A 25,348-nucleotide genomic window follows, 5' to 3' on the forward strand; every position below is an offset into this window, starting at 1 on the left:
GTATCGCCGGAAAAGTCACCGAAAAAAGCACAGTCGCCGAAAAAATTACCGTCGCTGGAAAAATCACCAGAAAAATTAAAGTCAACTGAAGTAAATGTCTCAAATATAACTAAAAATATAACTGGTTCAATGAATAAAAACTAATAATTCAATCCGATTATAATTAAAATATAACCAATTTTGTAATATAATAATAAATAAATATAAATAACATAAAATAATTCAAACCAGTTTTAATTAAATGTAATATTTATAACAATTCTCATAAATTTTTCTCATATTTATAATTTTTTTTTAAAAAAATATCATATTTAGTGTAATTAAATTTTTATTCCATATATATCAAAAACTTATATTCATTTTCTCATTTTTTTCAAACCATTCAAACCAAAATACATATGAACTTTCATTCTTTCCAATAAAAAAAAGACAAAATACCGATTGTTTTATTTGTGATTCTTCACCCCCACAATCAAAATTATTATCTGCGATTCTTCATCTCCGATTCTTCTTTGTTCTCTCAAACTCACACATATACATATATATATATAGTTATATAGTTACTAGCACTGATAACAAAACCCTCATTCTCCCCACTTCATCACACAGCCTGCTCGATCGAAAATTTCAAAGAAAAATCGATTTTCTGGCTCTATTTTTCATTCTTGAGAACTCTGGTGCCGTTCTCTCTCTCTGAACTTCGGTGCCCATTTCGTTTCAGCCCCCATTTTGTCCACCTTGAACTCCGATGCCGCTCTATCTTTCTGATTTTTCCATCGGTCCGTCTCAACCTCCATTACTCGATAAGAAAATTAGGAGATTTCGGCGTGGCCAAATATTCGAACACCACTGGCCACGAAAGGTATCATCCCTATTCCTAATTATGTATATAGTTGTGTGTAATCAAAATCCCTAGGTCAGTTTCGTTAGCAGGTTTTCAATTTTATGAACTGGGTTGATAGATATTTTATACTCTATGAAATCTAATTTCAACTTTAATGGCATAGTGATTTTTATATAAATATACATATATATATATTCATGGTATTATTTTGGACTTTGTGGATGCTTTTTAGATTGACCAGAGGATTATTTTTGGATTTAATTTAGGAACATTAAGAATTGGTAAATGATAAGATATAGAAAAAAATTTAACATATCAAACTTCACTATGACAATGAATAAAGTTTGGTTTGAAGCCTAAGCCAATGGCTTTGATCAAGAAGCTATGATTTTTAAAGGCTAATTAGTAATTTTTTCTTTTGAATTTTGACATGTACCAAATCATGCCCTTGAACTTTTTTGGCCGTTAAAAATTTCCCCTCAACTATTGAGATTGTTAAATTTAAGGACTTTTGTCTAATTTTAGTAAAAAAATTCTAACATGGATGAAAGTTCAAGGGACATGATTTAGTATATATCAAAGTTTGAGGGACATGATTTGGTAGATATCAAAGTCTGGAGAGCATGATTTAGTACATAAACAATTACTGAAACAGTAAAATTGAATAAAATTAGACAAAAATCCTTAAATTTAATAATCTCAATAGTTCGGGGGAATTTTTTAACGACTAAAAAATTCAGGGAGCACGATTTAGTACATGTCAAAATTCATGGAGAAAAATTACTAATTAGCCTTTTTTGATTTTTTTTTTTTTTTTAACTCTGTATCTTGTAAATGGATGTTTTCTATTAAAGTAACTCGGTATATGTCCACTTTCAAAAAAAAAGAAAAACTCGGTATATGTCATCTAAGATGTATTTCATTAGATTCTTATCTATTATTCTGGTTATGAGGGTATTGCAAATTATGACAAGGTAATTTTCTTATCTTGAGATCAATTGAAGGGTCTTTCTTTTACATTTATGCTCTTATGCATAGTCTTTCGAGAACAAACGAGTCTATTTTGTTATTCTCAAAAAATATAGATTTGTTTAAGTAAACATAACATTTTTTTAGTTTAATTTCTATTTTTTTTTTTCAAAATAATTTTATATTTTTATTGAATTTTTAATTATTTTTTAAGATATGAGTTTATAAATACAAATAAATTTGATTTTTTTTTCAAAAAATCTTAGTTTGTTTAAATTATTTATTGGATTTTCAATATTTTAGTTTTATTTTTTAAGATATGTGTTTATAAATAAAATAAAGTTTAAAAATATTATTTTACGAATAATTTATATTTTTTTAAATAAAATTAATATTTTTTAATTAATTTAATATTTTTATAGTTTGTTAAATAATTTTTATTATATTTTTTTTAGAATTCATAGAATATTATAATTTTTAAATTATTTTTTTTTAATAATAAGAAAAAAATTTTGTATTGGTCAAAATTTAAAGGATAAAAATATAAACAGTAAAAAAAAAAAAACTTAACCTAACACAATAAAGGGCATAATTAACGAGTGGGCAAATTCGGGTAGTGTTAAAAATGTAAGGAGTAAAAATAGTTTTTTAAATAATTGATTATAATTTGTTCTCACTTTGTTGTGTTATTTTTATCATATATTTATTTAGATTAGTATATGTATGATGTATTGTTTTATATATCATTACTTATGGAATATGAAGAAGAAAATGTGGTTTTTGAAGTGAACAAGTGGATTGAGTAGAAGTTCAAGTTATATACTTTTGCAGAAGCTGATCACATTAATATTTTGATTCATAGAAGCTAAGCTATGGGACACGGTATTTTTCCCAAATTCTCTCTTTCTCATCAGACTCACTCTAGATCCTTTTTCTTTTGTGTTAATTGTTTGAATCGATGTTTCAGGTGATAATAAGGGTCGACCCCATAAGAAGCACAAATCATCGGCGAAGGTTTAATTCATTCATTCGTTTATTTGATGCAATAGTTTTATGTTAGTTTTATCATTGTTATTGGGCTTTAATTTGATTAGGGAAATGTGTTCAGGAAGAGCATAGGAATCATCCATTTGTTGAAGACGATGGTGGTTATTATGGGGATGAAGTCGATGAGGATTTGCGTGAAGGTAAGGGGTTTCTTTCTACTACTTTCTATTTTCTTTTTTGGTTGGTCGATTAAGGATTATGGGTATTGATTGATTGATTATGGCCAATCTATGATTGATTCAAGGTGAGGGGAAAAGGAGGGATTTTACCAAATTAGAATTGAAACCTGACCACGCCAATAGGCCATTGTGGGCTTGTGCGGATGGACGCATTTTCCTTGAAACCTTCTCACCTTTGTATAAACAAGCTTACGATTTTCTTATTGCAATTGCTGAACCAGTTTGCAGGTATGAAATTTAAAGTCTAATCCTAATGTAGTTTGTTAGTTGTAGTCGACATTTGCTATATATTGTTTGTGGGGTTATTGAACATCTATGCCTGTGACTTGTTTTCTAGGCCAGAATCAATGCACGAATACAACTTGACACCGCATTCTTTGTATGCCGCTGTGTCTGTTGGTCTTGAAACTGAAACAATCATAGCTGTTTTGAATAAATTGTCTAAGACTAAGCTTCCAAAAGAGATGATAGACTTCATACATGGCTCTACGGCTAATTATGGCAAAGTGAAGCTCGTTCTTAAGAAGAATAGATACTTTGTCGAATCCCCCTTCCCAGAGGCAGGATACTTACCACTCTCATACTTCACCTCTTTCTTTTCACGTTATGCACATTGCCATCGGGAATTTAGGATCATAATTTTTTTTTGTTTTAATTATATGCAGGTGCTAAAGAATTTGCTCAAGGATGAAGTTATATCTCGAGCAAGGATTATTTCTGAGGTAAGTTATTCGATGTCATAATGTTTCTAGTTAGGATTTTTTGTTCTCCTGACATTTCATTCTTGCTCTCCTTATTGTTAAGTGCATATTCATAAGTAAATACATTTTGGATTGTATGGTGAATTTATCACCCTTCCAAGCATGTGTTTCATTTTTGACTTTGAGAAGTTCATACGTCCTTAGTTGCTTATATGTATTTAAGTTTTAGATTGGTCATTTATATGTCTGCTTAGTTGATTAGTTGATTGTTTTGTGAAATGTATCTAACTTCAAATTGTTTATAGGGTCTGAATGGAAACGATGGATTTACTATTAGCAAAAGTATGGGTGAGATGGTAGATGGTCATGATGGGTTGCTGAATGAAGCAGAAATTGCAGCTGCAGCCGAAGAAAAAGAAACTCACTCATTTGAAGTTGATCCTTCACAGGTTTGCGAGGCCTACTTTTGTCATGTGCCTTATAGCACTTCTCAGTTTCATATTATTGTATACTAGCTTGTGAAGTAAGTGCTGGTTTATTAGACACCCATGTTCTTTTGATTCAAATACCATCACTAAATATAAAATTGTATATTTTTTATACATAAATATCATTGAATTTTCCCTCAAAAATGACAAATGCTGAAATGCATTGCCCACGTTAGGGTTGGAAATGTTGCTTTGTGCCTAATTATATAATTTTATATTCTTTTGTAAACCACTTTATTTGAATCTTTACTTGCTTTATGTTAGATTTTTTTTGTTTTTTAGTAAGGATTTAAGTATTGGCAGGTTGAAAATGTCAAGCAACGTTGCTTGCCAAATGCTCTAAATTATCCCATGTTAGAGGAGTATGATTTCAGAAATGATACTGTAAGTTTACAAGATCTTTTCCTTGCTTTAGATAGCTGTGGTGGTCAGTGTACAAGTGAGAGATTTTCTCTGATTTATTGGGTATGTCTGATATACGGAACCATGTGCTCATATGGTACTATAGGTCAATCCGGACCTTGACATGGAGCTGAAGCCTCAAGCACAACCCAGACCATATCAGGAGAAAAGCTTGAGTAAAATGTTTGGAAATGGTATAATTAGCTTTCCAAGTTTAATCATTTAATTTCTAGTAATTAATAAAATCATACATAGATTGATTGGGAATCTTTTCAACTTGCTCATGCTCTCTCTCATTCCTGGTAACTTAGAAATTGCCTAATATTCTAAATGGTTTTTTTTTTGGTGATTTCTGACAATGATAAGCATAAATGAATGACACTTTGATACTTATTCTCAGAGTTGTCAACTAACTTTGGTAATCATAGTCATACTACTTTGAATCCAAGTTATTCATACAAGTTCATTATTTGGAATATTGCAGGAAGAGCAAGATCTGGTATCATTGTGTTGCCTTGTGGTGCTGGAAAATCCTTAGTTGGTGTTTCTGCAGCCAGCCGAATTAAAAAGAGTTGTCTCTGTCTAGCAACTAATGCCGTGTCTGTGGATCAATGGGCATTTCAGTTTAGGCTCTGGTCAACCATCCGAGAGGATCAAATTTGTCGTTTTACATCAGATAGCAAAGAAAGATTCCGTGGTAATGCTGGAGTGGTTGTAACAACATATAACATGGTTGCTTTTGGTGGAAAACGGTCAGAAGAATCAGAAAAGATTATTGAAGAAATAAGAAACAGAGAATGGGGATTACTGCTTATGGACGAGGTAACCTTGTAATTTTTTTAGCTAAATAAGTTATTAAAGCCTTTTAAAACATCAACTTACATTGGTTTGTTCAGGTGCATGTTGTTCCAGCGCACATGTTTAGAAAGGTCATTAGTATCACTAAATCTCACTGCAAGCTTGGGCTCACTGGTATGTATGTGTACCTTTATTATTGCAGAGGACACTAACACACAGACTTTAGTTCTTTTGGCTTGGAAGTGAAATTTTGTTATGTGACTGTAGCCACACTGGTGAGAGAGGACGAGAGGATTACAGACTTGAATTTTCTTATTGGTCCCAAATTGTATGAAGCAAATTGGTTGGATTTGGTAAAAGGTGGATTTATTGCGAATGTACAGTGCGCTGAAGTGTGGTGTCCAATGACGAAGGAGTTTTTTGCGGAATATTTAAAGAAAGAAAACTCCAAGAAAAAACAGGTATTTGATTTTTTAAATATTCATTTTCCTTGCTTGGTGCAAGATTTCTTTGCCGTGAGAGCAACACCGGGCCTGAGATTAATTGGGCCTTAGGTAGCAATAAAATTATTGGACCTTTTTCAAAAGGAAATGTGGTATTTTTAAAATGATTTTTTTTTATTTTCGGGCTTTTAGGCTGGGTGGGCCCTAGGCCTGCGCCTAGCCTGCCTTAGCTCATATCTGGCCCTTGGTGAGAGACATCATGTATTATAAGAGATTATTTCTTTCGGGCTCTTAATGATGATTCACTAAATCAGTTTCTTTGATAGCCTGATAACTCTGCTGGTAATAGCCGAAATAAAAGAGCTATTACTCTTGCTATGTACCTATCGTGTTTAATCTTGAGTTATCTGGAGAGTTTGGTCTGAGTTTGCTATGTTAACTTGTTATGTAATTCTATAAAAATGAATTGTTTAATGGATTATGTATAGCAAACATATTCCCCCAGCTATATCTGTAGACTATAATGGTAATTAGTAATCAACTCAGAGGATTCTGGATATAATTTTCTTGTATTATAAATTTTTAATTTTTTACCAACTTTACAAAACCCACAGGATAATGGGTTTATTTATTTTTAGGCACTCTATGTGATGAATCCAAACAAGTTTAGGGCATGTGAATTTCTCATCCGGTTTCATGAACAACAACGTGGTGATAAGATAATTGTTTTTGCTGACAACCTATTTGCACTCACGGAGTATGCTATGAAACTCCGCAAACCCATGATCTATGGTGCTACCAGGTTCTTTTTTTACGCACATAACTTCTCCTCTATGAATTGCATTTTAATGGGTGTTGTTTTGTGTCTAACTTTCGCTAATGTACTTATGTTTCATGCAGTCACGTGGAGAGGACAAAAATTCTTGAAGCTTTCAAAACTAGTCGGGATGTAAATACCATCTTTCTCTCAAAGGTACTCCACTTTGGCTTACTCCACGATTTCAATATGAAATGAATACATAGTTTAGGGTAAATGCCATGTTTTGCAAATGCTACTCATCGACCTTTTGTTTTGCTAATAATAATTCAGATCCTGTGTTTTTTCATAATAATACCTTGAGCTTGGTCGAACTTTTTTTTTTATCCTAACTCTAAAATATTCACCTTCCTAACCGTAAACCTTTCTACTCCCTAACTCTTAACAATTGTGGTTCAATGTCTATTCTATTCCTTACTCGAAAGAAGTTCGACCAAAATTGCGTTTGAGATACTATTACGTTCCATTTTGCAAAATATAAGATTTGGATTGTTATTTTAAGGTACAATTAGTAAGTTTTGCAAAACAAAAGGTCCAAATTTGTAAGCTTTGCAAAACGAAGGATCCAAATTAGTAAGCTTTGCAAAACAAAGGGTCAAAATACAAGATTTGGATTGTCATTTACTTTTACCATGATTCTTTTTTGTTCCTTGTGAATTTAAAATTATATTTTTGGAATGTTTATTTTAGTTGGCATTGCTTCAGGAGGTTTATACATTTTTTCTTAAAAACTGAAGGAATAAAAACCAAGCAACAAACAAATTGGTGTCTGGTTAATTTTAGGCTTGAATAACTTTTCTATTTCAACAAATCCCATACCCTTTACCATTGTTGCATTGCATCAATCATTTTATATTCTAAACAAATTAGTTTATGGGAAATTTGATTTTCTATACTTAGAAAATCAAAAAATTTGATTTCTAAACCAATAATTTAAACCCTAAAAAAACTATACCTTTTTTTTCAAAACCCCAAAAATACCCCCAAACTCTCACAGCATCTCTCTTTCTCTCTCTATCTCGGCCGGTCCCAAGAATCCCACACCCCAGGTCCGATGGTCGGACCATGGGGTCCGATGGGGTCCGACCAATCGGACCCATCGGACCCCAAGGTCCGACCATCGGACCTCTCTCTTCCCCTCTCTCTCTCAAATCGCAAGAAAAAAAAAAAAAATTTAAAAGACGGTCGGACCTTGGGGTCCGATGGGTCCGATTGGTCGGACCCATCGGACCCCAAGGTCCGACCATCGGACCTTTGTCTTCTTCCCTCTCTCAAATCGCAGGAAAAAAAAAAGTTTCAGAGACGGTCGGAGGGGTTGGGGTCGGACTGGGGTTGCTCTTTCGGGTTGGGGTTGGGGTCGGAGGGGTTGGGGTCGTGGTCGACGGGGGTGAGGGTGGTGATCGGCGTTGGGGTTGACGTGGGTGGGTGAGGGTGGTTCGGGTGAGGGTGGGCGGTTGGGGTGAGATAGAGGGAGAGAGAGATGATGCAGAGAGAGAGAGAATATTGTGAGGGGGGTATTTTTGGGGTTTTGAAAAAAAAAGAATAGTTTTTTTAGGTTTTAAATTTTTGGTTTAGGGAAATTTTTTTTTGATTTTCTAAGTATAGAAAATCAAATTTCCCTTAGTTTATTATAAGCTGGAAACAGTAGATAAGCTTAGAATTTCTTCCCGGATGGTGATTGATATTTTATATTACAGGTTGGTGATAATTCCATAGATATTCCTGAGGCCAACGTGATCATTCAGATTTCATCCCATGCTGGTTCAAGACGTCAGGAGGCTCAGCGTTTGGGTCGTATTCTTAGGGCTAAGGTTTGTATTCATACTGTTTTGGGTGACACTTTCATCATCTATCATTACATTAACAGAACAATTAATTAATAGTTTTCTTTAAATTACTTTGAAATGGCTTCTTCTGCTTACGGGATACATGGTCATTTTTTAATTTCCGTGAAGACTGCAGTACTTACTAATTGGCATCATTCACGGTGACTGTAATTATGGTTGTTTGATGAATTATTGCGATCAACAGGGTAAGCTTCAGGATAGGATGGCAGGAGGTAAAGAAGAGTACAATGCGTTCTTTTATTCACTTGTATCAACTGATACACAGGTTAGTTGTTCCCTCATTTTTTATTTAAGCCTAGCCCACCACTACTAGATAATACTTTGTTATTTACTCTAAAACGCTCATGTATGTTCATACTCATATCATCTATTTAGTCCCAACATATTTAGCTTGAATGCTATGCAGGAGATGTACTATTCAACTAAAAGACAGCAGTTCTTGATCGATCAAGGTTATAGTTTCAAGGTATCCTTTATTTTTTCTTTTAATAATTTTGTATTTTATTTTGTCAGCTTACCACACTTTATCATGTTATTGGTTTTGTACTAGGACGATTATTGGATCTTGCAAATTTACTAATTTTTACTTTAATTTACTCTTAAAGGTGATCACGAGTTTGCCTCCAGCTGATACAGGGCCTGAGTTGAGTTATCATCGCCTTGAAGAACAATTATCTCTTCTCTCAAAAGTATTTATCTATTTTGCTTCCTTCACATTTCATTTTTTAGTGCTTTGAGGTATAAATTCCTGATATGTTTCTTCATGGTAGGTGTTGAGTGCTGGTGATGATGCAGTTGGGTTAGAGCAACTGGAAGAAGATGCAGATGACATAGCCCTCCATAAAGCCCGTCGTTCTATGGGATCCATGAGTGCCATGTCAGGTGCAAATGGAATGGTCTACATGGAGTACAGGTATGCTGGTTTTTGAAGCCTAAATTGATTTTTATGTATTTTGGTGGAACAATGACACCATGTGGTGTGGTGTTGTGTTTTCTTCCTATCTTAGTTCCTCTTTTCTTATAAAAACCGTGTTGCGTTACACAGTACTGGACGCAGACTTGCTGGGCAAGGACAGCTCAAGAGCAATAAGCCCAAAGATCCAGCCAAGCGGCATCATCTGTTTAAAAAACGTTTTACCTGAGACCAAAATGAGTAATAATTCAGAACAATCTTCAAAACAAACATGGCAAGTTTCAGAGAGAAGCTTATGTAAACCAAACATGTGAAATATCTAAGTTATGTGAATTTCCATTCCATTACCAACTTGGTTATATACAATTGGAACTGAAATTCTCTGATGTAATATTTGCATAATTAAAATTAGCTTTTGATTATTAATGTGATATTAGTTTTGATCAGTCTGTTGAGATTTTAGAAAATGTGGTAGGAAAGGAATATGATAGAGCCATGGTGGGTTGCCTTTTCTTTTTCTTTAATTGTAATACATATATGTAATCAGATGAGAAAATATTGCTCTTTAATTGTAATGCATTTTTATTCTTTGTTGGTTTTTCTATTTTGCCTTTGTAGTTGCAAAATAACTAGTTTAGTACCATATTTATTATTTTGTATTTAATGAATTAAATAATAAATTGATAATATTAAAATACAAAGTTTTAATTTTATTTTGTTGTGGTTCTTTTTTTGCCATTACATCACTGTTACTAATTGGGAATAACAAGTTTTTTGCAACTGAAGAGGTTGTTAGTGGTGCAGTTACGTACCTTACACAATTTGAGTGCTCAAGCTACGAGGTTGAATTTGTTGCAAGAGTTTCTACTGTTGTGTCTTCTAAGCGGTGGATAAAATAAAATATAAGTGTTTTTAAGGTTAATTGTGATGCTGTAATCTTTTTCATCTATTTTTTTTTTTGTCAAACGATTTAGAAATTAGGCGAATGATTATTTGATTTATTTTTCTAATTCTGATTGTGTATCCAACTAAGAAAATGTCTCAATTAAATTATAAATTATTATTTTTTTCTACTAATAAAATTCCATAATTTATTAAAAAAAAACCTATTTAGTGTGGAAATATCATTAAATCTTTTTCAATAGTGAATATGCTTCCTGTAGGAGTCAAAATATTTTTATCAATATTCAATAGTGTCATTATTATATGATAATTTTATAGTACAAACTACAAAGTTGTCCTACTCCTAACTCCTAGGATAGGAATATGGACACGGGGAATCATCAATTGACGTCACATGGGGTCCCACATGCCTCCATTGTGTGCTATACATGTATTGTATCATACAATCAAAATTTGACTTTTATCAAACATTAAATCCTCAACTTCAGCCTCACCCCAAAGATTGGATTCTGCCAATTTCAAACTCCATGTGAGATTCAACAAAAGCTGCAGAACAAGAGTGATCTCTTCCAATCAATCCTTAATAAAGGTACACTTTTTTTGATAATTTTCTTCATTAGGCTCTTGGGTCTTAAAGGGTTAGTAGTGTTTGGTTGAAGAGGGAATGATGATAAGCAATGCAGAGAATCCTATTGTTAAGAATAAAAACCCAAAACTGACATTACTACCTCTTATTGCCCTGATATTCTATGATGTTTCTGGGGGTCCTTTTGGAGTAGAGGATTCAGTTAGAGCTGGAGGTGGCCCTTTACTGTCTTTGCTTGGTTTTGTAATATTTCCCTTTATTTGGAGTATCCCAGAAGCTTTAGTAACAGCTGAATTGGCCACAAGTTTCCCTGAAAATGGTGGTTATGTGCTTTGGATATCAGCAGCCTTTGGACCCTTTTGGGGTTTCCAAGAAGGCTTTTGGAAATGGTTTAGTGGGGTTATGGACAATGCCCTTTACCCTGTATTGTTCCTTGATTACCTTAAACATTCATTACCAATCTTTAATCATTTACTAGCTCGAATCCCAGCTCTACTAGGAATTACAGTCTCATTGACTTACTTGAACTACAGAGGCTTACATATAGTTGGCTTTTCTGCTGTATCTCTAGCCATTTTTTCTCTTTTACCATTTGTTGTAATGAGTGTTCTTTCAATTCCTCGAATTAAGCCTAAGCAGTGGCTTGTTGTGGATTTGAAAAAGGTGGATTGGAGAGGGTACTTCAATAGTATGTTTTGGAATTTAAACTATTGGGATAAGGCAAGTACTCTTGCTGGGGAAGTTGAGAATCCAAGTAAGACATTCCCAAAGGCACTTTTTGGAGCTGTGATTTTGGTGGTTTTTTCATACTTGATTCCACTTCTTGCTGGGACAGGAGCTTTGAGTTCTTCCCCTAATGAGTGGAGTGATGGGTACTTTGCAGAAGTTGGTTTGTTAATTGGTGGATTTTGGCTCAAGTGGTGGATTCAGGCAGCTGCTGCAATGTCCAACATGGGACTTTTTGAAGCAGAAATGAGTAGTGATGCTTTTCAACTTCTTGGGATGAGTGAGATGGGAATGCTTCCAGCTATATTTGCTTTAAGGTAACAATGAATTTGTTAGTACTTGTCTACTCTATTAATTACCCGAAAAACTTCAAATGAATTTGTTAAAAGGATTGTTAAAACTTGCAGGTCTAAATATGGGACACCAACCATAAGCATTTTGTGCTCAGCTACTGGAGTCATATTCTTGTCATGGATGAGCTTTCAAGAAATATTGGAATTTCTCAACTTCTTATATTCCATTGGAATGCTACTCGAGTTTGCAGCCTTCATTAAACTGAGAATCGAAAAGCCAGACCTTCACAGACCATACAGAGTTCCCTTTGAAACATTTGGTGCAACAATGCTGTGCATTCCTCCTGCAATTTTGCTTGTTCTTGTTATGTGTTTGGCTTCTGTGAAAACATTCTTTGTAAGTTGTGCAGTAATCATTTTAGGGGTCTTCTTGTACCCCATTTTAGTTCTTGTAAAGGAAAAGAATTTGATGCAATTCATTTCAGAACAACCTGAACTTACTATGCCTCCTACTGTTAGCCTGGAACACCAATTGGTTGTGTCAAAACTTCATCAAGAAGCTGAAGATGAGGCCTCGATTAGTCTTCTTTCGGATTCATCAGCTAAGACAGAGCAAGAATCTTCAAAAATATCGAATAGGGTGTCGAATGTAACTGTAGAGAAACACTTGTAGTGATGGCTAACCTCACAATTTCACAGGTTCATATTAACAAAATAATCTCAAAACTATGTGGATCCATTTTCCACTTAAGTTGGCTAGTTGGGATATGTTTTGAAGCAAATTCTTTTGTAGAAATCTAAACTGTTTCTTGTAAAGGCTAAATAGTAAAAAATTGAGAAGAACACACCAGACACTAGTTAGAAAGAAAAATAAGAAAGTTTTAGCTTAAGAATCAGCAAACAAAGATTATGATCAACCAATAAACCAATTTATCTAAAAAGTTGTAAAGAATCTTGAGAAATAAGCAACAAGTGTTTATGGTTTCTTCATTTGACTCCATTATTTTAGATGGTTATCAGAAAAAGTTCCTAAAATTTGAACTTCAAGGAGCTTTCTTGATATTTTATTAGTTCAACTTTTGTGTACATGGAGAATAAACTATACTTTCACTAATTAATTATGAAGTTTTACATTATTAACTTGAAGGACTTAGTTAAAAATATGCACTTTCAAACTTTTTATTTATTTTTATTTGCAAAGTGAGAATGTTATTGAAATCAAAGAAAAGCTAGCACAATGGTGTAGCTCCCTAAAGATACTGTTAGGAATTACATTCTAATTATATTAAATCGGTTATTGAATGATATTTTTAAAATCCAATCAAAAATTGATATGATCCAATTATTAGAAAATATTTTTTTATTTGTATATAATAAGATAATATTTAAATTTTATTTTTATTTATTGTTTATCAATTAAGAACTCTATTACACTTGATTAAATAAATTCCTATAGAAACTCTTAAGAGCTAGCATATAATTTTTTTATATGTTTTTTTTTTTTTGAAAAATTTACATATCATACTGTTTTTTCATATATATTTTTTTTTTTCAATTTTACTATTATACGGGAAAAAAATTATTTTTTTACTTTGGACAATAAACCACATTATTTCTTTTCTCCAATAAATATATGTGTTTATATATATAAAGTTTGAAAGGTTTTGACTGATTGCTTATGTCACTTTTGTGACAAGTTTTTCTTTTTTACTTAAAATAATTTTGTACATATGAAAAAGGGAAATTTCACTTTTTATCTCTAATAAAATTTCCAATATCAAAATTTAGACTATCCACTAATTTGTACAAATTAATTTCATTGATTACATGAACTTCCCATTTTACTTTTTTTTTTAAAAAATAAAAAAAAAATTGTTAAAAACTAAAAAAACTTCCCTCTCTCTTTTCCTTGTCGAATGTTTATTTCTCGGTGGGCGGTGGTGGAAACCTGGAGCACACCCCAATCACTCAAGAATGTTACACAATTATAATGGATAAGTTGTGTTTTAAGCATTTTGTTAGACTTTATGTAGTTTGCTTTCGTTATATGTGTTGTATTTGTTGAAACTGGTGTTTTTTGGTTTGAAATGGTAGAGATCTTGTAGATCTAGTTTTCTGTCAAAATCTGGATTTTCCAGATGTTATCGACAGTTTATCGATAGAATATCGATGCTGATATCCTGTTAAGAAAGGTCAGGGATGACCATTATCGACATGTTGTCGACAGTTTGTCGATATCATGTCGATTAAAAAGCAAATTAACATACATAAGTTATTTGAGAATTTGTCGACACAATATCAACATGATGTCGACATTCAATCGATATCACACTTAGCAATCACAGAAAGCAATTACATCACATTGTCGCCAACATATCGACATACTGTCGACATGTTGTTGATATTCCAAGTATATGATCACGCCTATTTAGTAAACAAAATTGTCGACACAATGTCGACATGAGGTCGATATTATCACACAAAAAGCAATTAAATCACATTGTCGACAAAATATAGACATACCGTCGACAAATTATTGACATTTTAGGTCAAATTTTTTTATTCTCATTGTGTCGACATCCTATCAATACACCTACGACATCCTATCAATATGCATTAACAACACAGACAATTTTATTGGTCAAACTACTTTCAACTTTGATCGAATGTCGACAAATTCTTAAATAACTTATGTATGTTAATTTGCTTTTTAATCGACATGATATCGATAAACTGTCGACATCATGTCGATAATGGTCATCCCTGACCTTTCTTAGCAGGATATCAACGTAACATCGATATTCTATCAATAAACTATTGATAACATCTGGTAAACCCAGATTTCAACAGAAAACTAGATTTGCAAGATCTCTACCATTTCAGACCAAAAAACACCAGTTCTAACAAATACGACACATATAACAAAAGCAAATTACATAAAATCTCACAAAATGCTTAAAACACAACTTATCCATTATAATAGTGTAAGATTCTTGAGTGATTGGGGTGTGCTTCGATTTTCTACCACCGCCCACCGAGAAATAAACATTCAACAGGGAAGAGAGAGAGGGGGAAGTTTTTTCAATTTTTTCTAGAGAGAGAGAGAGGTGCACGAGAGAGAGAGAGAGAGAGAGAGAGAGAGAGAGAGAGAGAGAGAGAGAGAGAGAGAGAGAGAGAGAGAGAGGAAGTTTTTTAGTTTTTAACAATTTTTTTTTTTTAAAAAAAAAAGGTAAAATAGGAAGTTCATGTAATTACATTAATTTGTACAAATTAGTGGAGGGTCTAAATTTTGATATTGGGGTTTTATTAAGGGCAAAAAAATAAAATTTCCCTATGAAAAGTAAACTGGATAAGATAGTTTTATAATCTTACTAAAAGAACTAAATTTCCCTATTATTAGAGCATTAATTAGGTTATTTAATTAAATTTTCACTATGCTTTTTAAATGCTTAAGTAAATTACATTAATATTATCTTACTTTCCACTTACAACTTAGACACATAGAAAATATATTGTAGTTTTCCATAAATACACTTATATTTATATTATGACCTTAGTTAGTGTAAAACAAATTCTTTCGTTACTACTTTAGTTGACTTGATCACATTTGAAGCTTTTTTAAATTGGGGGTGTAAAAGACAACTAGATTTAGGTCACACACAATAACATATTCATCTTACTCACTCCAATAGCATTTTACACTCTTTGTGACCACCAACAACATTTATTCAACAATGTGATCACATTCATAAGAAATTAAAACATATAAATTTGATATTTTAGTATTTTTCTTAAACAAATATGTAATGATGATATGTCACTTTAACACTCTTTTAGATAATTTTGTTTTTTTTAAAGGGAACTCTCTAAATCTAATTCTAATCTTTTATTTTATCTTCAATGTCCCGTTGATTGAAAAGTCTTCCCGATGTATAAGTACCCAAGTTAGAAGACATTGACTAATCCAAATAAATATATAAATAAAAACAGAACAAAAGAATTCACTCTTGTCTTCCTTTTCTTCTTTTTGGTCATATTTATATCTAAAGTGGAAAAAGAATAGATGAGCAAACAAACGTTCCCTTAAAATGTCACGTTTGAAACACCAAAAGGGTCACGTGTGTTTCAATAGAAGAATGTTTCACAAGCATTACTTCTTAATCTCTGTTTGGTTTGTCTAAATTACGGCATAAAAACAAACAAACAGGTTGACAGGAAAAGGCTTTAATCGCCAGAAACATACTATTGCCAATTTGGGGAAAAAGGATGTGCAAAGTGAAAAAACAAACAAACACGAAGACTCTTATTTCGGTGTCAATTCACACCCGTCTTCACCTTCCCTAGGTATATCTTTCTCACTCTACCTTGCTCCATCGCTAAATTGGTTTCTGGGTTTTGATTTATCATCCAATTACAGTAATGGGTTTCTCTTATTTTCTAATTTCGTAGTCTCTGCTAATCGTATTTGGTGTTTATCTTTCTTGTTTTTACATAATTCCTTAATTGTAGATTGTTGTAAAGTTATGATCTTTATACTTGTGAATTATATTTGGACAATATTTTTCAGTTTTTTATGTTTGAATTTTTGTCATTTAAAATCTTAGAATGATGAAAGTGCGTTATTGTGCTAAGTTTGCAGATGGGTTCTAATTTATTTTCATTTTAAGAAACTGGGCAAGTGTTTTCTAATGCAATTTTGATCGCTATACAGATGGGAACATTTTGGGAAATTAGGGTTTTGGGTTTCGGATTGACGATCCTGTAGATTGTCATCTGGGTTTTGCTGAAGAATACAAGATTTGATTTTTGTGAATAAGGGAGGCTAAGATGTCTCTCAATCAAAGTTATTCTCGAATTGACACTTTAGGGCTGAAAGCTATGATTGTCCAGAAGATTGGGCTTCAGAGGGCTGAGAAATACTTTGATCAGCTTAGAAGATTGTTCAGTTTTAAGATGAGTAAATGTGAGTTCAACAAGTTCTGTATTCGGACTATTGGGAGGGAAAATCTCCCTCTTCATAACCAGCTCATTCGATCAATTGTGAAGAACGCATGCTTGTCTAAAATTCCACCAACAAAAGGTATAAGGAAAGTGGGGAGCACCCTTAATGTTAAAATTGCAAATGGAAGTCAGAAGAATAATCTTCAATCTCTCTATGGGGATGCCTTTACTCCTTCTCCTCGCAAGGGTAGGTCTCCAGTCAGTCGAGACCGTAAGTTTCGAGATCGGCCTAGTCCTTTGGGCCCTTATGGAAAACCTCAAAGCATTACATGTGAGGAGTTGATTTCCAAGGCACAAGAGCAGCAGAGTGCTACTGAATTGCTTTCTCTTGGTAGCAGACCTCCAGTTGAAGTTGTATCTGTAGAAGATGGGGAAGAAGTTGAACAGGATGCAGGAAGCTCTGGTGTACAGAGTAGAAGCCCAGTTACAGCTCCTTTTGGTGTATCAATGAATCTGGGTGGAGCTCGTAAAACTTTGTCTAACTTATCTTACTGGCCAGAGACCTGTCAAAACAGTGGTGAGCTACCTGATACAAAATCGCTAAGAAGTCGTGTGAAACAGAAGTTGGAGATGGAAGGACTCAGTATGTCTGTGGACTGTGCCAACCTGTTGAATAATGGGCTCGATGCATATTTGAAAAGATTGATTGAGCCAAGTATACGTTTTGCTGCGTCAAGGCGTGAAAATGGTCGTATGGAACAGCTAAATAGTCGGCATATAGCTGGTGCTAATGGAACAGTAGTCCCAGGAAGACAGCAAAGTCAACTGTCCTTATTAGATTTCCATGCAGCAATGGAGTTAAATCCCAAATTAATTGGACAAGATTGGGCCTTACAGCTTGAGAAGATTAGCTTGCGTGCTTCCGAAGAGTGAACAAAAGTTACAAAACTTGCATCTTGGCCAGAAAGTCAGCGGTTGTGCAGACCAGAAGACATGATGATTCAGTAATTTGAATCAATTCTTTAACCTCACATGAGTTTTGGTCTCTACATGTTAGAATGTCACATTTATTACAATAGGAAATAAGTAGTGGGTTCTGTGGGAAAGTTTTGAGTAAGTTCATTAGGTTGCATCTAGATATAGAATTGATATTTGTTATGGAGGGGGCATGTTTATACAACCATTTGTAACTCCTTGATACATTTAATGATCTTACTTTTTGAAGAGTTTAACACCATTCTTGAATTATATATATATATATATATATATTTATATAACTTCTTTTTGTATTTCTGTTTTCATAATGGTAACCAAGTACTAATTCTTCTTGTGTATGGTAATAGTGGTTCCGGCAAAGCATTTGAGAAAGCATAGAACACTGTTTATCTTGATCAAGGATCATATATCCCAAAAGATTCTTCACCCAGCTTGTAAAACTCAATTTTATTCTATATGATTTATTGTTTATGTAACTTACTCAAGGAATCATGGAATTATTGTGTCCCTTAACAAATTATTTTATGCTCTCCAAGTTGATCTATTAGATGTTGAATGCTTATAATGTAGCATCCTATACCAATTTTAAGCTACTGTGAATCTTTTTCTGGAATGCTGACTTGTTGACTTTGCATCTGCAATTGAATCTCATTTTTTGGAAATTAACATAAATGTCTCTATCACTACAATAGTTTGATAAGTCTCAGTAGTTTTAAGTCTTGATACACAGTATTCAGCTAGTACTAATATTCCAATTGTTCATGTACATAAAATATACCATTTTTAGTTTTGTCATGTTCATTCATTTGTACTTCTTTCTTTTTGTTAAAAAAGAAAAATGATCTTATTTTATTTTATTTCCAGAAATGTAGTCACTTGTAATTACATTTGAACTATTAAGTGTCATTTTGTTGCACTTCCCAATTTATTTAGCAGCATATGTTTCTTTCTTCTAAAGCATGGCTATGTAATTAAGATTAGATTTAGATTAATAAATTAATATGTAAACTTTTTCGTTCCGTACAATAAAGAAGATTATTATCATATACTATATTGAAAGAAAATACAAATGTTAGTTTCCAACAAAACTCACATAAACAATGCCTGTCCAAATTAGCATTGGAAAAAACTTGAAAATACAATAAAAAGAAACTAATCAGGAAAATGCCTGAAAAATTAATAAATAAATAAACAATATAAATGCTTGTGAAAGTACTCTTTTAAAAGGCTTCAAACAATTGAACCCAATGCTTTACATAACCCTGTTGGGATTAGTCTAGTGTAAACAAAACTAAGCTACAAATGATTCATTTTAATCAATTCTTCAATTGAAGAGGCATATAGGTCGCTCTCTGATTCACATCATCATCCTTACTGGTTTTGTAGAAGAAGAAAGAGCAAGCTTCCTTCTTTTGAGAATCAAGTTAAAAGCTTGGACGCGAGTGGTCTGTTTGGTCAATCAGCTGTAACTGTGGTTACAGTTGCTTTCTCGCGGCCCGCCATGTATGTCATATAAACAGTCCATAGATACGAAAATGAATTGCTCACTAATGGCTGTCAAAATGAGAAAAACCAAGTAGTTTATTAGTCAATAGAGAGATTGAAACTAATGAACAGGTTTTCACTATAATGCAAAATACCCTGATCAGAGATCATAAGATATATTTGGATTTGAGACTTGAATTTGCACTACAAGTACTCCAGAAACAGATTTCATTCATAAAATTTCATGAGAACTGAAACTAGAAAAATAAATTCTATAAGGTTTACCTGAAGATGGACAGGAATGAATCTGAAAGTGATGAAATCACACATGGGCCAGTACATAACTCCATTTAACAATGTAGGGATTAAGTCTCTTTTTAACCGTGAAACAATCTCTGAGCCAGTTTCGCCTGCACTAGGCAATAATGGCAGCTAACTTAGAAACATAACCGACTAACAAACTTTAGATTAGTCTCAATCCTTATTCATTAAAAACTAATCAACAAAAAGATGATAATTATAAAATTAGAAATTTCATTTAATAGTAATGTAAAATAAGATCCTGTGATCAGGATCTCAATCACGTTAATAAAATTTCCAACTGAACTAATATTGAATGAAAACATCATAAAGTTTTCCAGGGACACAAACAAACATAACACAATAATAACCAAAGAAACACTTACCTTGTAAACGAGCATTAAGGGAGAAGAAAATCACAGTCATCGTAGGTCCATATATTCCCTGTCCCATAGCCATTTTCTTCAATGTAGATAATAGATCACGTTTTGGGTAAAGTTTTGACACAAAGTTGAACCAAAAATGCAGTGAAGGTCCTAAAACTAGCAGTCCATATCCAGCCATACGTAAAGTCCTCAAGAAGTCGTAAGAGTCCAAAGATTTGTTAGCTATAGTCTGTTGAAAATAAGAAACAAAAACTCTTATAAGCATAATAAAGATCAATTAACTTCAACTACCATAAGCTGATAAGCAGCTAGCGACCAAAGAAAGCTCCCTAATCTTTGGAAGGAATGAGAAAATAAAACCCCTAAAACATTAGCATCCGTATTCATCTAGGTGCTAAGACACAGGTCCCTTCTACAGAGTTCAATCCCAACAAATCTACAGAACCCCATTTACTAAAGCATAAAACGCTTCAAACCCAATTATTAAATCAAAATGTTCAATCAATACCATAAAGAAACGAACCCTTTTGCTCTACAATTAAATAAACAACTGACATGATTAGCCTAATATAAACACATACAATTTTATTCATAGTACCTGAGAAGACAAATCAGCAGCGATGTAAATAAGCGAAGAAGTAACACTTTTTGTTAGAATAGGGCGACATTTAACCATGCCCAGATACCAACTGATAATCCCAACCTCCTTGGCAGCGGCAGAGGAAGAAGAAGAAGAAGAGGAAGAGGAAGAGAAAGCGGAGGAAAATGAAGAAGGAGAGAGTTCAAACTCCTTGGCTTTCTTTAAAAAGTGAGGAAAACGAAGGAAAGGTCTAGAAGATTGTTGGGTTGTTGCGAAAGTGAGTGGGGGTGCTCGTATGGGGTCGGGCAGAAGAAAGATATCTGTGATTGAATACTTCTTGAAGAGATGGCGTGGGATTGTGGCGGCGTTCCTCATTAGAGCTCCGCTCATTTTGGGCGGAGGGGTTTTGGGGTTTATTAGTTTAGGTGAAAATGAAAAGTAGGGGCTTTTTAATGTGACACACAAAGTTGCCTATTTATAGTTATACCAATCAAATTTGGTATGCTTCTTTTTCATATTCGCGCGAATGTAAGTTCATCCCTACTCGCTCTATTGCCCATTTTTTTTTTCTTTTTAAAATAATAATAATAATTAATAAAAAGAATAAAATTAAAATAAATGTATTTTAGATTTTTTTAAAATATATGGGATATTTGTGCCAAATTACTTAACATTTATAATTGTTACATATATGATCTTAATTATAAAAAGTGGCGGCAAAAGTATTTTATTTTATGATTTTGTTGCTGTTGACCGAGATTTTCGGCAACCAATATAATAATAATAATAGAAAGAACTATAAGGAATTAAGAGAGGGATTTTTATGTGGTTGGGGCGTTAATGAGCCTTAGTCCACGAGTGTGTGTATTTATGATAGTATTTATTACAGAGAATGTTCTTTGTGGATTTTTCCTCTTCTAGTTCTTATGAAACCCAGAATTCTCGATTCCCGCTTTAATGAGTTTGGGAGTATTTATAGTGTTTATGTGGGGTGATCCCTAGAATTGAGGTACATGTCTTTCTGTATCTATCAGTAAAGCCACACATTCCCAATGAATATATCATAGGTAATGCATGGTCTAATCCCTAGGTTCTGTAAGGTTTTTATGGGTGTAGTCCTTTATCCTTTTTGACTGATGTGATTCCTCATAGAGCAGCCGTCACTAGACTTTATTGATCATAGCCTAGAAGGTAGAGAATGGGGGTTGTGCCGTTAGACTTTATTACATATGGCAATTCCAATACGCCTCCTCCCATGCGGCATTAAATGCGAGATGACTGTTCAGATGAGACCTGACACCTTCCCGGAGATGCCTTTGTTGTAGCCTTGCTCTCCGAGAGCACATGAGACTCACATGCCTTCTCCGGGAGGCATGCCTAGAGTAATCCTGGGCTTAAGGAGACTTACCTGATTTATTCAAATGTTAAACCCTTTCCATCTACGTGTCACCATCCGGTTGGTCCACGTATTTTAAGCAAAATCAGGGGCAACAGTTGCAGTCGTACTTTTTTAGTTATTAAATGTCAACTCAGAAATATTATTGAATTATGCATTAAATAAGCTAAAAAAATATGTCGTCACTTGTTTTTGAGGTGGCACTTAATGAGCTTAAATGATAATTAACAATCAAAAAATAATACGACTGCAATAAAATAATAAGATAAGATATTTTTATCATTACTTATTTTATTAGAATTATATGTAACAATTACAAATATTAAAAGAATTTCACCATAAATATCACAAATATATATAATAAATCTAAATGAATTAATTTTGGTTTATTTCTTTTGCTGAATTTTTATTGAATATTTTTGTGTGACAAAAGTTTCTAAATAATAGAAATTTTTTTTTTACTATTATTATTATTTTGAATGGTTTGTTAATTTTAGTATATGATGATTTATGTAACTAACGATATTAACACTAACACTATCTAATTTTTATGTCAATGGCAATTTAATTTGTGACTCAAATGGCAACCATCTAATTTTCTCTTGAGTATGAAATCCCGTACCCAAAAAGAAAGAAAGAAAAAAAGAATGGTATTAGAAGAGAGCGCGTGAAGTGCGTTGATATTGAAGCCAGCTGCATTGTTGTGTGAACTGAAGACCCAAGTGTTTGAATTGAACGTCTCTCGCAACTTCTCCACCAATTCAGTGAGCCATTAACTTTTGGACACGTGCCCACATTGACCACATTATACAATGCCACGTTTTACAGTACCCCACACGTATCACCTTCACCTTTATTTAATTATCATTGGAAATGTGTTTCCAGTATCATCCTTTTCCATTACATTAGTTCCATTTCAGGTTCAGTATTCGATAATTGAGAAATGTAATGACTAGATATTAGGTATAAATAAATATTGTTTAAAAAATAACACTTGTCATTAGAATATAGAGAGTGCAAAAGAGAGTGTAAAATAAGATGTGATTAGCACTCCTCAATAAACATTGCTTAAAAAATGACACTTGTCATTAGAATATAGAGAGAGTGCAAAAGAGAGTGTAAAATAAGGTGTGATTAGCACTCCTCTAAAAAGTATTAGTGGTGTCTAGTATTTTTTTACGTGTCAATACTATTAAGCACTACTACAAAATTATATAACTGTTATATTTTTTTTAAAAAAATTAACAAATAATATATTTTAAAGAGTAAAACCAAATAGTGTTAAAAATTCAAGGATAATTTGGTAAGTTGGATTCTTGCATCTCTAAGTTGGAGGGTCAATTACAAGTTGTCCAAAGTTTGCCTGCTGGTGTCAGAATTTGGGCTACGGAGATTGAGGTGAGGAAAAGGCTTAATGAGGCTTTAAGGCGGAAAGCAATTTACTGGCAACAGAGATCCAAGGTTTCTTGGATTAGGGATGGTGATAAGTGTACTAATTTTTTCTTTATTTCCGCCACGATTCGTAATAGAAGAAACTCGGTGAATAGTATCTTGGACAAGGATGGTGTGTGGATAACTAATAAAGAAGAGATTGGTAATGAGTTTTCTGGTTTTCTGGGTGAAATTTTCAAAAACCCGCCTCAGGGCCCTCTGGAAAGCCTAGACTACTTAATCCATGATCATCTCTCCCCTTTGGAGCAGTCTGAGCTTGAGGTGATCCCAGGTCACGAGGAAATTAGACAACGTTGTTCTTTATGGGAAGCTTGAAGGCTCCAGTCCGGATGGTATGTCAGTTCTCTTCTTCAAACACTATTGGAACTCTGTGGGACAAGACTTCTGTGATGCAGTTGTGGACTTTTTCCAGTCAGGGAATATGCATAGAGGCTTTAATGCTGCAAATATTACTCTCATTCCTAAGGTCCCCAACCCTAAAAAAGTATCCCAGTTCAGACCTATCTCTTTGTGCAATGTGATTTATAAGGTGATCTCGAAAATCATTGCAAATAGAATCAGAGTGTTCCTGCCCAGATTGATTTGTCCTACTCAAGCAGCTTTTGTCTCAGGCCGGAACATCCAAGATAATAATGTTTTAATCCAGGAGATCATACACTCCTTCAAGAGGAAAAAAAGGAAAGAGGGGTTTTTTGCAATCAAGATTGACCTGGTTAAGGCGTACGACAAACTAAGTTGGCAATTTATTGACCACGTTCCGCGTAATTTCAAGGCCCCTAACAAATTCTGCCACTATGTATGCCAGTGTATCACAACAACTTCCTTCAACCTTTTTCTCAATGGAAGGAAATTTAACAGTTTGACCCCAGAGTGTGGCATTAGACAAGGAGACCCCCTATCTCCGTACATCTTTATCTGGGCTGCTGAAATCCTCTCGCGCATCCTTGAGCACGCCCTTCATAACGGTACCATAAGTGGTATAAAGCTAAGCAGAGAGGGCCCCAAACTCTCCCATCGTTTCTTTGTCGATGATCTGATCTTTGTTGGCAGGGCAAACCTTGAAGAAGCAAGGGGTATGTGGCAATGCCTGAAAAAGTTTTGTGATTGGTCTGGTCAGAGAATTAATAAGCTCAAAACCTCCATTTTCTTTAGCGGTAACACAAGTGATGGTATGAAACGAGGCATCAGGCAGGCTCTGGAATTGAACTGTGAAATGGGTAACGTAAACTATTTGGGACTCCCGCTTCTTAGATCTCGCCAGAAGGATGCAGATTTTAACTTCATCCTTGATAACCTGGTGTCAAAACTCCATGGGTGGAAATTAAAATCGTTATCAAAGGCTGGTCGTGCTACACTGATCAAATCGGTGGGGCTTGCTTTTCCTGTTTACACGATGCAGACGACAAAGCTTTCTAAAAAGCTTTCATCTAGGATTGATGGTATGGTGAGGGACTTCTGGTGGGTCTGTGAACAAGGTAATAGAGGCATCTGTCTTAAAGCCTGGGACCAGTTGTGCCTTCCAAAGTCCCGTGGGGGGCTTGGCTTTAGAAAGATTGCAGAGATGAACCAGGCATTGCTGGCTAAGTGGGGTTGGGCTCTGCTTACTGAGGAAAAGTCACTATGCTGTAATGTTCTCAGATCTAAGTACCTTAAGGGTAAACAATTTTTTGACTGTGAGGTTAAGAGCTCTGATTCTTGGTTTTGGAGAAATGTGGTGCGATCAAAAGAGATTTTAAGAAAAGGGGTGTGCAAGCTAATATCCGATGGGAGAGAGACAAGTATTTGGGATGACCCTTGGGTTATCCATGGTACGAATTTTTACCCTAAGTCCAATTATCGTCAACAACGGGGCTTAG

General features: G+C 33.9%; 4 protein-coding genes across 7 annotated transcripts; 3 read left to right on the forward strand and 1 right to left on the reverse strand.

Annotated features, from left to right (window-relative positions):
- The first annotated feature begins 461 nt into the window (after positions 1–461).
- On the forward strand, positions 462–10,052 carry LOC115703047 (general transcription and DNA repair factor IIH helicase subunit XPB1). 2 transcript variants are annotated; one of them, XM_061106823.1, is made up of 20 exons: positions 462–862; positions 2,600–2,695; positions 2,781–2,827; positions 2,922–3,000; positions 3,105–3,267; positions 3,377–3,761; positions 4,046–4,189; positions 4,532–4,612; positions 4,737–4,824; positions 5,115–5,452; positions 5,527–5,602; positions 5,696–5,889; positions 6,510–6,673; positions 6,772–6,844; positions 8,386–8,499; positions 8,720–8,800; positions 8,942–9,001; positions 9,141–9,224; positions 9,306–9,448; positions 9,581–10,052. In XM_061106823.1, the coding sequence occupies exons 2-20, from the start codon at positions 2,686–2,688 to the stop codon at positions 9,675–9,677; spliced, it is 2,421 nt and encodes an 806-aa protein (XP_060962806.1). In that variant the 5' UTR covers positions 462–862; positions 2,600–2,685; the 3' UTR covers positions 9,678–10,052. The 2 variants fall into 2 exon arrangements, with proteins under 2 accessions (XP_060962806.1, XP_030486397.1); XM_030630537.2 differs by lacking the exon at positions 462–862 and having other exon boundaries at positions 2,397–2,695; positions 3,377–3,599; positions 3,705–3,761.
- Positions 10,053–10,596: 544 nt separating this feature from the next.
- Positions 10,597–12,715, forward strand: LOC115704101 (probable polyamine transporter At3g19553). The gene is made up of 2 exons (XM_030631322.2): positions 10,597–11,980; positions 12,071–12,715. The coding sequence occupies exons 1-2, from the start codon at positions 11,016–11,018 to the stop codon at positions 12,627–12,629; spliced, it is 1,524 nt and encodes a 507-aa protein (XP_030487182.2). The 5' UTR covers positions 10,597–11,015; the 3' UTR covers positions 12,630–12,715.
- Positions 12,716–15,829: 3,114 nt separating this feature from the next.
- LOC115703048 (uncharacterized) lies at positions 15,830–18,129 on the forward strand. 3 transcript variants are annotated; one of them, XM_030630540.2, is made up of 2 exons: positions 15,830–16,300; positions 16,589–18,129. In XM_030630540.2, exon 2 carries the CDS (start codon positions 16,784–16,786, stop codon positions 17,828–17,830), a length of 1,047 nt encoding a protein of 348 aa, XP_030486400.1. In that variant the 5' UTR covers positions 15,830–16,300; positions 16,589–16,783; the 3' UTR covers positions 17,831–18,129. The 3 variants fall into 3 exon arrangements, with proteins under 3 accessions (XP_030486400.1, XP_030486401.1, XP_030486399.1); XM_030630541.2 differs by having other exon boundaries at positions 15,923–16,300; positions 16,596–18,129; XM_030630539.2 differs by having other exon boundaries at positions 15,991–16,300; positions 16,668–18,129.
- A 773-nt stretch (positions 18,130–18,902) lies between these two features.
- Positions 18,903–21,142, reverse strand: LOC115704278 (protein sym-1). Its single transcript, XM_030631495.2, has 4 exons — positions 20,663–21,142; positions 20,065–20,293; positions 19,664–19,788; positions 18,903–19,447 (listed from the first exon to the last, which is right to left on the reverse strand). Exons 1-4 carry the CDS (start codon positions 21,032–21,034, stop codon positions 19,349–19,351), a joined length of 825 nt encoding a protein of 274 aa, XP_030487355.2. The 5' UTR covers positions 21,035–21,142; the 3' UTR covers positions 18,903–19,348.
- Between the last annotated feature and the right edge of the window lie 4,206 nt (positions 21,143–25,348).

Source organism: Cannabis sativa, chromosome X (genome assembly GCF_029168945.1).
Source record: "Cannabis sativa cultivar Pink pepper isolate KNU-18-1 chromosome X, ASM2916894v1, whole genome shotgun sequence".
NCBI lineage: Eukaryota > Viridiplantae > Streptophyta > Magnoliopsida > Rosales > Cannabaceae > Cannabis > Cannabis sativa.